We start from the raw sequence: 11248 nt of genomic DNA on the forward strand, positions 1-11248 counted from the left end.
AGTTCGGTTCAGCCCAGTTAAGGCAAAGTAGCTTTGAGTTCTTAGCCCTCCAGGGTCTGGTGATTTGTCATCCTTGACTTCGGATGAAGTTACACTTCCTTGGACTGAGTTGGCGTGCAATTTGGAGATCTTCCTGATTTCTGCTTGTTAACTAGGAGGGAAGGTTTTGCACAGAGTTGTCTGGTACAACAATTATGCCTTTTCCTGAACTGGAAGTTTTGTTTACAATCATTCACATCTTAGTCACTTCCTGGTTGGATTTTTGCAAGGTGCTTTTTTGCGAGGCTGCCCTTGAAGACCACTCAGAAGTTACAACTTGTTATGTATTTATGTTTGTACCTTTAAATATTTGAGCGGGAAATCAGCACGTTGCTGATTGGACGAAGCCTCCAGCAGAACTGTATAAAAGGAGAGGTTTTTCCCCCAGCCTGTTGCTGGGTTCACCCTATATTAAAGAGCTGTTGTCACTACCCTGGTCTCCAGCCTCGTTACTTCCCGAACTTAACATTGGCGACGAAGGTGGGATATCGAGGCTAAGGAGAACCAGAACCGAGCTGAAGCATGATAGACCCGAACCCAGCAAACCCAGGGCAGAAAAGCGGAGATGGCCAGTTACACTCCGCCCGCACCGTTTGACCCGGCTAAAGAGAAATGGGGAACGTATATGACCCGTTTCGAAAGTTTTCTAGAAGCCAACGAACTGCAAGGAGTTCCAGATAACCGAAAAAGGGCTTACTTCTTAAGCCATTGTGGTCCGGAGGTCATTGATATCGCGGAAGCCCTGGCAGAGCCAACGCTGCAGTCGGTGTCGTGGCCAACTTTACAGACTTTACTAAAAACCACGCACCAACGCCATCCAAATACGTGCGGCGGTTTGAATTCGGAGAGCGAAGGCAGATGGAGGGCGAATCCATCGGTGACTACATGGCCGCCCTAAGAAAAGCGTCTAAGGACTGCGGATACCGTGACCTAGACGAGGTGCTCCTCGAGCAACTCATCCGAGGGGTCAAAGACATCCGTTTGCGGCGACGGCTGCTAGCAAAGAGCAACCTGACGCTGGCCAACGCTCTGGACGAAGCCAGAGCACATGAAATGTCCTCCCAAGCGGCAGAGACACTGCAGAAGCCGGTCCCACAGAAGGCGAGCGCGAAGGCAACTCCGGTGCACCAGGAGGAGGTTCAGACCGAATCCGACGGTGAAGATGAGGAAGGGGTCTGCCGCACCGAGAAACGCGACAAAGGGGACCGAGACGAGTGCGGAAGCTGCGGGGGTCAACACCAGCGCCAACGCTGCAAGTTTAAGGACGCAATATGTCGGCGGTGTGGGAAGAAAGGGCACCTAGCCCAAGTTTGTCGAGCGGCCCAACCTTCCCGCCGAAAATTCAAATCGGCCAATCAGAGCGCGGAATCGGCAAGGCGACCCGCGATTGGCTCAAACAAAAAAGGCGCGGATTCCAACCAAACAACGGTGGTCATAGGCCGCGCCTCGACCCAAGTGGAGAAGAAGATCTTCACTAAGCCAAAAATAGAGGGAGTACGGTGCCGGCTTGAAGTAGACACGGGATCAGCGATCACCATCATGTCCTGGGACACTTTGGCGAAGTCGCTGCCGTCCGTCGCAAAGCGCCACCTGCAAGCACAACGGCTACGAGTCCACGATTACCAGGGGAATCGCATCCCTGTTCGAGGGACCACCTCCGTCCGAGTCGAGTACGGCCCATACAAGAAGACCCTGCCCATCACGATCGTCGAAGGAACTCTGCCCAGTCTGTTGGGACTAGACTGGTTTCGTGCCCTGGGCATGGGAGTGACTGGCATCTACAAAAGTGACTGTAACCTGAAAGACATTCTCTTTAACGAGTTCGAAGATGTCTTCAAGGACTGCCTGGGCAAGTACAAGGGGACCCCTATTTCCTTCAACTTAGACCCCCAGGTAGCCCCCATTAGGCTTAAGGCGAGGAGAGTCCCTTTGCCCTAAAACCAAAATCGATAAGGAGCTGGACAAGCTCATAAATCAGGGGATTTTGGTGCCAGTCGATCACGCAAAGTGGGAGACGCCAATCGTCACCCCAATAAAGTCGGACGGGTCAATTAGAATTTGCGCTGACTACAAGGCGACGCTTAACAAAGCCTTACAGAAAAGCGCTTACCCGGTTCCCGTGGTGCAACACTTATTGCACTCTTTGGGGCAAGGACAAGTCTTTGCGGAGTTAGACTTAGCCCAAGCCTACCAGCAACTGCCCGTAGACGCCCGCACAGCCGAAGCCCAAACAATTGTAACGCACAGGGGGGCATTCAAGTGCACCCGATTGCAATTTGGGGTCAGTGTGGCACCAGGGTTGTTCCAAAACCTAATGGAACGACTACTGCAGGGGCTCCCAGGGGTAGTTCCCTACTTTGATGACGTCCTCATTTCAGGGGAAAACATGGAGGAACTGGGGGAACGTTTAAGAAAGGTTTTAGGGATTTTCCGGACAGCCGGATTAAAAGTCAAGGCAAACAAATGCCAGATAGGGGTCGAATCCGTCGATTTCTTGGGCTACCGGATAGACAAGAAAGGAATTCACCCTACTGAGAGCAAGGTCAAGGCAATTAGGAAGGCTCCAGCGCCTAAAAATAAAGCAGAGCTGCAGGCATTCCTGGGGTTGGTGAATTTCTATGCGGTCTTTTTAAAGAACAAAGCAACCGTTGCGGAACCGCTGCATAGGCTCTTAGGGAAAAATACTGTTTGGTCTTGGGGAAAGACAGAAAATAGGGCTTTCGAAGCAGTAAAGAACCTGCTCTCAAGTGATAGCCTGCTCATACAATATCACAACTCATTACCCCTAGTGTTGGTTTGCGATGCCTCCCCTTATGGGGTGGGGGCTGTACTCAGCCATAGACTTCCTAATGGCACAGAAGCCCCTATAGCTTTTTACTCTAGAACGATGTCCTCCCCAGAGAGAAACTACAGCCAATTAGACAAAGAAGCACTAGCCATTGTGTCAGGGGTTAAAAAATTCCACGAATATGTCTTTGGGCGGAATTTTGAAATCGTGACTGACCACAGACCGTTACTAGGAATACTGGCTGGCGACCGCCCAACGCCTGTGGCACTTTCGCCACGCTTGACCCGATGGACTATATTCTTAGCCGCTTATTCGTACAAGCTGCAGCATCGACCAGGAAAAGAAGTGGGCATGCAGACGCGTTAAGCCGATGCCCACTACCAGGGCGATCAAGACCCCACCCGGGACGCCCATCCTACTTATTGACTCTTTGACTCTGGCCCAGTCACATCTAAGGAAGTGGCTCGGCATCATACCGACATTGTGTTAAGAACTGTACTCGGTTGGGTACAGAGAGGGTGGCCCGCTGCGCCGGGCGAACGGTTCAAAGAATTTGTTAAAAAACGAGATGAGCTCTCGGCTCAAGGGGGGTGCCTGTTATGGGGTGATCGTGTAATAATTCCTGATAAGTTAAGGGGAAAGGTATTGGATCTCCTCCACGAGGGTCACCCAGGGATCGTAAGGATGAAGGGGTTGGCTAGAAGCTATGTGTGGTGGCCACTCATGGACGCAGAGATTGCTGAGAGGGTAGGGAAATGCCAGGCTTGCCAAGAGTCCAGACCTCTACCCCAACGGCCCCAGTCAGGAATGGGAAAACCCCAAGGGCCCTGGTCAAGAATCCACATTGATTTTGCTGGCCCTTTCCACGCCAAACGTTCCTAGTGGTTGTTGATGCATTCTCTAAATGGTTGGAGATCATACTCATGAAATCCACTACGGCCGAGCAGTAATCGCAGCCCTCGCCACCTATTCGCAACTCACGGGTTGCGGACACTCTGGTGTCCGACAATGGGCCTCAATTCACGGCAGCCCAGTTTGAAGAATACCTGGCAGAGGAGGGCATCCGACATGCCCTCTCTGCGCCTTTCCACCCTGCGTCGAATGGCCTTGCAGAGCGTTCCGTCCGGAGCGCTAAGGAGGCATTGTCCAGGCTCAAGCCAGGTGACTGGCAAACAAAGATAGACTTTTTCCTAGCCGTCCAGCACAGAACCCCAAGCACGGCCACCGGAAAAAGCCCAGCCGAATTACTAATGGGTCGGAAACTCCGGTGCCCACTTGACCGTTTGAATCCCCATTACACACCAGAGGGTTACAAAGGGGAACTAGAAAAGACAAGGGAAATGAGCATAGGCGACCGGGTGTGGGCCCGAAACTATGGGGACGGCCCTAGTTGGTTCGCAGGCCAAATAATAAAGATAACCGGGCCAAAATCGTACGTGGTAGAGCTACCAGACAACCGGGTGTGGAGGCGCCACATAGACCAGTTAAGGAAACGAATAACTGATCAAACCGAACCAAATGAAACAAATCATGACCAATACCAATTTGAATTCACAGCTGACAATGACCCGGGGGAGGCGCAAGACTTAGCTGAGGTCCCAGAGTTCCAGCGACGCCATCAGGTTCCCGAGGGAAACAGCTGGGAAAGTTTCAGAAGTAATCCAAGGCCGGATGGCCAAGAAAAAGAGTCAGCCAATAATCCAGAGCCCGTTGGCTCAGAGAGAGAGCTGGGAGGAGAAAACAGTCCCTCCGACCAGCTCAAAACACCACCCAGAACTGAACCGCGCAGGTCAGAAAGAACTAGGAGACGCCCAGGTTATTTGCGTGACTACGTCGAAAAATAACATGTAAATAAATATGTAAATAGAGGCAAAGTGTTTTCTGGGAGGGGAGGAGTGTTATGTATTTATGTTTGTACCTTTAAATATTTGAGCGGGAAATCAGCACGTTGCTGATTGGACGAAGCCTCCAGCAGAACTGTATAAAAGGAGAGGTTTTTCCCCCAGCCTGTTGCTGGGTTCACCCTATATTAAAGAGCTGTTGTCACTACCCTGGTCTCCAGCCTCGTTACTTCCCGAACTTAACACAACTGGTTCAATATAAGTGGGGAAGAGAGGAGAGGAAAGAGAAGAGAAGAGAAGAGAAGAGAAGAGAAGAGAAGAGAAGAGAAGAGAAGAGAAGAGAAGAGTTGGGCCCTTCCTTGGAGGTTTTCTAGTCCAACCCCTTGCTCAAATTCTTACAACATTTCGGACAAATGGTTGCCCAGTCTTTTTCTTGTTTTTCTAACTGTCAGGAAATTTCTTCCTAGTTCTAGGTTGCTTCTCTCCTTGATTAATTTCATCCATTGCTTCTTTTCCTGCCCTCAGGTGCTTTGGAGAATAGCTTGACTCCCTCTTCTTTGTGGCAGCCCCTGAGATATCAGAACACTACCATCATGTCACCCTTAATCCTTCTTTTCATTAAAAGTCCTTCTTTTCATAAATATTGGGTGCTTATAGGTTTGTCCATGTAACATCTTTATTCTGCAAGTTGCACTGGCTCCCAATTTATTTCCTAGTGTAATTCAAGGTGCTGTTTATCATCTTTAAAGTCTTACATAGTGTGGAAGCTGGTTATTTATGGAACCACCTGGAATATTTGCCTATCCCACTATTTCAGAGGGAGATATGCAGCTCCAGGTCAGTTCCTTGAGATCATGTCACTTGGAAATGTGCCTTTTCCATAGCTGCCACTACCCTCCAAACGAGAACAATTATTCTGATCAATAAATGTTATTAGAGGAGTCAAAGGAGAAATATCTGTTATCAAAATTTCCTTATTATTAATATAATTTAATTAACGAATACATTAGAAAGGCTGAGCGCCAAAGAATTGAGACCTTTGAACTATGGTGCTAGAGAAGACTCCTGCGAGTCTCTTGGACTGCAAGGTGATCAAACCGGTCAGTCCTAGAGGAGATCAACCCTGACTGCTCTTTAGAAGGCCAGATCCTGAAAATGAAACTCAAATACTTTGGCCACCTAATGAGAAGGAAGGACTCACTGGAAAAGACCCTAATGCTGGGAAAGACTGAGGGCAAAAGAAGAAGGGGACAACAGAGAACGAGGTGGCTGGATGGAGTCACTGAAGCAGTCAGCGTGAGCTTAAATGGACTCCAGAGGATGGTAGAGGATAGGAAGGCCTGGAGGAATGTTGTCCATGGGGTTGCGATGGCTCAGACATGACTTCGCAATTAACAACAAATTAACAAATGTAATTACATTAATATAATAGAAAAGAGTATTTGACACATTGTTTTAGTAAAAATATTTTCAATCTATTTTATTCTAGTGAAATATTTTTGGTGAAAAACTATTGATTTATAAATTCATCTGTCTCTAACATAGCTTCAATTTGAATCTATAGTTTAGATCAGTTTTCTATAATAAATGGTATTGTATGTTCAAATTGTGCTGCTTGATAATATGTTAACAAATTGGGCATATCCCACCCTCCCTGTTTCTCAGGCCTAAATAATCTCAGTATAATTATTTATTTTTTGTCAATATCTAAAAGCATATTCTGGAATTACTACTGGGAACACTGACATAAAAAATTAAGCCTGTAAAAATTTCATTTTTAGTCTGCAATTTGTCCCAAAATACTGAAATGTTTTTAAGCCTAGTTCTCCATACTTTTGTTTAATTCCTTCCATATTGGTACATACTTATTTGCATTTTGTTTAAAAAATATTTGTAATAATAATAATAATAGCCTAAATTTTATAAAGATTTAAAGATCTTGGAATCCCTAAAATTGTAGGATTTTTTTTGAGTTTTGGGGTATGTATGAAAAAACATCAAATGTGAGTTATAAAAATTAATTGATATTCCTAACACCTGTGACAATTCCTCTAACTCCTTAACATAGCAGGCTGAATAAAAAGTATATGAGAATGTCAAGATCATATCATCTGCAAATAGATTTAAAAGATAATGTCATATCTCACATTTTTATCCTGTTAATCTGATTATTGGATTTAAGTGCTACTGACAGCAGTTCTGCAGTTAGGTTGAATAATAAAGGTGATAAAGGACAACCTTGGAACCTCTTAAAATCGTGCTTTAATATGAATCTTAACTAGTTTATCTGAACTTTAGTCAATCCATAAATACTGTATGTGCAATCATCTTACAAAAACCAGCCCCAAATTTAACTAATATTTATTTTAAAGATTGTATTTCCAGGAAATCCGAGTCTGGTTCATCTCAATTGCAATAGATTATAATTTAATCTATAATTATATAGAGTGTAATTTTTCAAATAGACAGTGCCTGTTTTATTGCTGTAGCTATCTTTTGCATTTTCTATATTTTTTGTTCGTTTCTCTATATCTGGGGTCTCCAAAGTTGGCCACTTTAAGACTTGTGGACTTTAAGTCCCAGAATTCTGGAAGTTAAAGTCTACAAGTCTTAAAATTGCCAGGTTTGGAGACTCCTGCTCTATATGTACCTTGGATTTATATTAATGTATTTACCTGGTTCTGTTTAATAACATTAATAAAATATATATTTACCATTTGTTGCCAGGTCAGGATGTCCCAAATCAGTTTTGATGCAAGCAACCCACTGTCTCACCTGTATATTCTGGGGCCCAACTTTGGCAATATGCATTTCACAGGTCCCTAAACGTTCAAAGTTGGGAAGCATATTTGCAATATTGAGAGGGATTATTCCCAAAATGTCTGCAATCATGAGCATGGCCCATTACAAAACAGCCACTTATTTCAGAAGAAATTGGTGAGATTGTGGCTCATTCACACTTCCTTTTTCTTCTGAGCACGTAGGTTCATTTACAAGCAACAATACTGGACTGCACCCAACTTTTTAGAGTTTCCCGCCTCTCCAAGGCCTCTAGTCTAAGGGTTGCCCAAATGCATTGTGGGAAATATTGAATATTCTATGGATTGGTGCTTTGCAACATGTCAGCTTCCCACTTTTCAAACAAAAGGAATCTTTTAAAAAAGGAAAAAGACGGGCCAGTGTTCATGAAGAGAGATTTAATTTGTAACATCAGCACTACGCGATATTATGACATTTACTTCGTTGATATAAATACTTTTGCAGACGTATAACGTATGTTATATGTGAACATGTCTTTTCAAATGTGTAAATATTAATTGAATATTATTACTTACACTAATATTATTAATATGCGAAGAAGCGATATTAGCCACTCAGTTCATCTATTGCCAATACTTCTTCTACAGTCTCTCTCTCTCTCTCTCTCTCTCTCTCTCCCTCTCTCTCCATCTCACCTGGGTTTTTATAATAAGTTTGTAAACAATTTCACTCCATAATCAAACTATCGTAAGAAAAAGAATTGCTTTACACTGTAATTATGTATTTCCATTTGGGATGTTGTGAGTAGCACACGCACGATAAGTAAATGCACCTATCATATGAAATGACATATATGTGAGTTCCTGTATCATTTTCATTTATGCATTAGCAACCTATGCATTTGCTCTCGCTATGGTACTGAGTCACTAATTAAGACAGGCTTTGTAGCACCAGAGTGGTGGGTGGGTATTGCTGTAAGTCATAAGTCACTGGTGGGGAAACGCTCTAGGTGACATTACTGTGAAACCTTGACCAGTAGTCACTCATGATAGAGTCAATGTCCATGAAGCAATTCATGCTCTCTGTCTGGCATTTTATTTTCCAAACTGGTGCCCTCTAAATATGTTGGTGTTACAACTCTCAGAGGTCCTAGCCTAGTGATGGCTAATCTTTTCTGAACTGAGTGCCCAAAGTGGGCACACACGAATGCATGTGTGCACCAGAACCCCCAGAATGCAATGCGTGCATGGCCCCTGTGCATGTGCCCCACCCCCACGCATGCACGCTTGGCATCCATGCAGCCCCTCACGTCCCGCACATGCATGTGCAGCCCCCTGCAGATGCACCCCTCTATGCATGTGTGTGTGGCCCCCCTGCACCTGTCCTGCCCTGTATGCATGTGTGGCAGAGACCCAAAGACCAGATGGCCAGCGGGAGGCACAAGCACATTCACAGCAGAGCTGAACTTGGGCGACGGCTTGCGTACCATTAGAGAGGGCACTGTGTGCCATCTCTTCTATAGGTTCACCATCACAGTCCTAGCCAATATACTGTAAAAGATCAGGGAAAAGCAATGGTAAGGAACGGAGCAGTGGTGTCCTTCAACCTGATGCCTTTTCCATGGGTTGAGGCTATCATTCCAATAAAACCATCCTGGCTAGGAATGCTCATATCTGCAACCTCTACCTACCTAGAGAAGTATATGTGGAAGCTTGCTGTAGCTTTAGAGGACAACTCCCGCTTCCTCTTAAAATTAAGGAGAATCAGCCATTATGAGAACGCATCACTTTCTCTTCGTTAACAAGCGCAGCCAGGGACCAAAGCAGATTGATGCTGACTTCAGCTCCTGCTGTATCTAAAAAGCACACTGTTAGTGTGATCAGCCAACACTTATAGTCTGTCTTTGTTTTGTGCTACCCTGAGAATGAATTATTCATAAGATTCATTTTATATGCCTATTACGTCTGGTGGCAATAGCACCATGGCTCAGGGCACCAGGAAACCTTGGCACTCGGCTAGAGGCACAATCTTGTACACCATCCAGGGGCTTATTGCATACTCTCTGGGTTAGTGAAGCAAACCTAGGGAGTTAACAGTGGCATCAGCTGTGGAGGCAGCTGTTTCGCCCACCCTCTGCACAAGAGGAAATGTACTGCAGGGATCACTTCCCTTTCCTCCAAACAGCGTGCAAATGAGGAGGAGCAGGGGAGAAATTTGGGTATCAAAGAAAAAAACAGTTTGCCCCTGTTGTTTGGTTCCATTTCCCATCTTTGATTCTGGGCTTATAAGGAGTTTTTAACCAAAGCAGACCTAGACCAAATCCATGGCCAGCTAGGGTATTCACAACAATGATGATCACATTCATAACAATTAATAGAGATAATAACAATAGTGGGGAATGCACAAATAATTCTGGAAACCAGGCAATAATTTTTCAAGCTGCATAGGCACCTTGACTAAGCGGTTCCCTTAGAAAGCTCTTTTCTGAATCTAATAGAGCCGCTCCACAACAATGAGAGTTATTACAATTCCATCTGGTATCATTTATCTGCAGATGAGAGACGTGCAGGCGGAGAGGTTCACAATCTAATTTACTAAAATGGCAGCCTTAGATTAACTCTTGCTGTATACGGCCCTGCAGCCCATTTTAATTTTGAACTGGAGCCATGCCACTAGAAGAGAGTTAAATGATTGTTGTGAGGTTGGAGGCTTCTGGGCACAAGAAATGTTGTGAGCGCTTTGCGAATATCTGGTGGATTCATTTTCGTGGTCTTGTTTGTTTATTTTTAATCTCTAAGGCAGCCGTTTTGAGCAGCGCGAAGAAAACTTTAGCCACAAGGTTATTTAATTTGCAGCAACTAAATCTCTTTAGTACAACTTTTGCAATTTCTTATTATGCATTCCACGGGGGTGGGGGTGGGGGGAGGGACTTTTGCTGGAGTTTTGACAGCAAAGTCAGGATGGGCAATGGTGGCAAATGAAAGTGAAGAGAAATTAAAGTCGAGGCTCATGGAGCTGAGCTGAAGTAATTTAAAAGACCTGCAGATGGGCTCCCAGCATATCAGGCTCTGCAGATGGACAAAGGACATCTTAGGCAAATATGATGCAACAGGAAGTCAAGAGAAGTAAGGAGCTGCAAGCTGAAAGAACAGACTGACCAATCAAACAAGGCCGGCTGTCAGCGTTCCAGAAAACCCCCTCTTGCAGAAAAGACTCCGAAGCAAGCATCTTTTAAAGTTCTTTTACTAGCATAGGTAAACTGGCACGACTGGATAAATTCTGAATCTGGGGATCCGGGTTTTTCCTCAGTAAGACAAACTCCAAAATCACTACCCCCTTGACCCCTCTGCCGATCACATGCTCCAGTCGCCAACCGTCCCATCTCGAGACATCACTCCGACCGCTTTTTCTCCAGATGAAGGCTCAACCTGACCTTGACCGGCAGGAAGAATGTTATTATGTCTAATAGCCCCTTCTACCAAATCCCCCCTTCTACTTTCCCACACAGGGGAAAGTGGCAGGGCAGAAGCCTTCGGCCTAGTATGGCTTCCAAAGCTGACACCAGCCAGTAGACAGTGCTCCTTTTTATTGTTGCTATTTCTATGATGACCCCCATTTATCATATTTTATGCATGAGTGTTATCTGGCCTAATACCTTCAGGAATCCTACGAATATCTGCATAGACTTTCATTGGTTACTACAGTGTCAGAATCAGCGGACTCAGTCCCTGGAGAAATGATAAACCACCAATCTTGATATTTCTGATTCTAAAGGAGGACCAATAAACAAAAATGGATCTTTGTCTTGATTCATGTTGTA

General features: G+C 45.1%; 1 protein-coding gene across 1 annotated transcript; it reads left to right on the forward strand.

Moving 5' to 3' along the window:
* Nucleotides 1–961: 961 nt before the first annotated feature.
* LOC131191766 (uncharacterized) lies at nucleotides 962–4859 on the forward strand. Its single transcript, XM_058170224.1, has 2 exons — nucleotides 962–1888; nucleotides 4385–4859. The coding sequence occupies exons 1-2, from the start codon at nucleotides 1093–1095 to the stop codon at nucleotides 4669–4671; spliced, it is 1083 nt and encodes a 360-aa protein (XP_058026207.1). The 5' UTR covers nucleotides 962–1092; the 3' UTR covers nucleotides 4672–4859.
* The last annotated feature ends 6389 nt before the right edge of the window (nucleotides 4860–11248 follow it).

The sequence above is a fragment of the Ahaetulla prasina genome, chromosome 2 (assembly GCF_028640845.1).
Source record: "Ahaetulla prasina isolate Xishuangbanna chromosome 2, ASM2864084v1, whole genome shotgun sequence".
Lineage (NCBI taxonomy): Eukaryota > Metazoa > Chordata > Lepidosauria > Squamata > Colubridae > Ahaetulla > Ahaetulla prasina.

What these genes read in the sequence shown, in the direction of transcription:
- LOC131191766 (XM_058170224.1), top strand. Translation starts at nt 1,093, where the DNA reads ATGTCCTCCCAAGCGGCAGAGACACTGCAGAAGCCGGTCCCACAGAAG. An exon ending in TGTCTTCAAGGACTGCCTGG is followed by an intron (nt 1,889 to 4,384) that starts GCAAGTACAAGG and finishes TTGAATTCACAG; the next exon opens with CTGACAATGACCCGGGGGAG.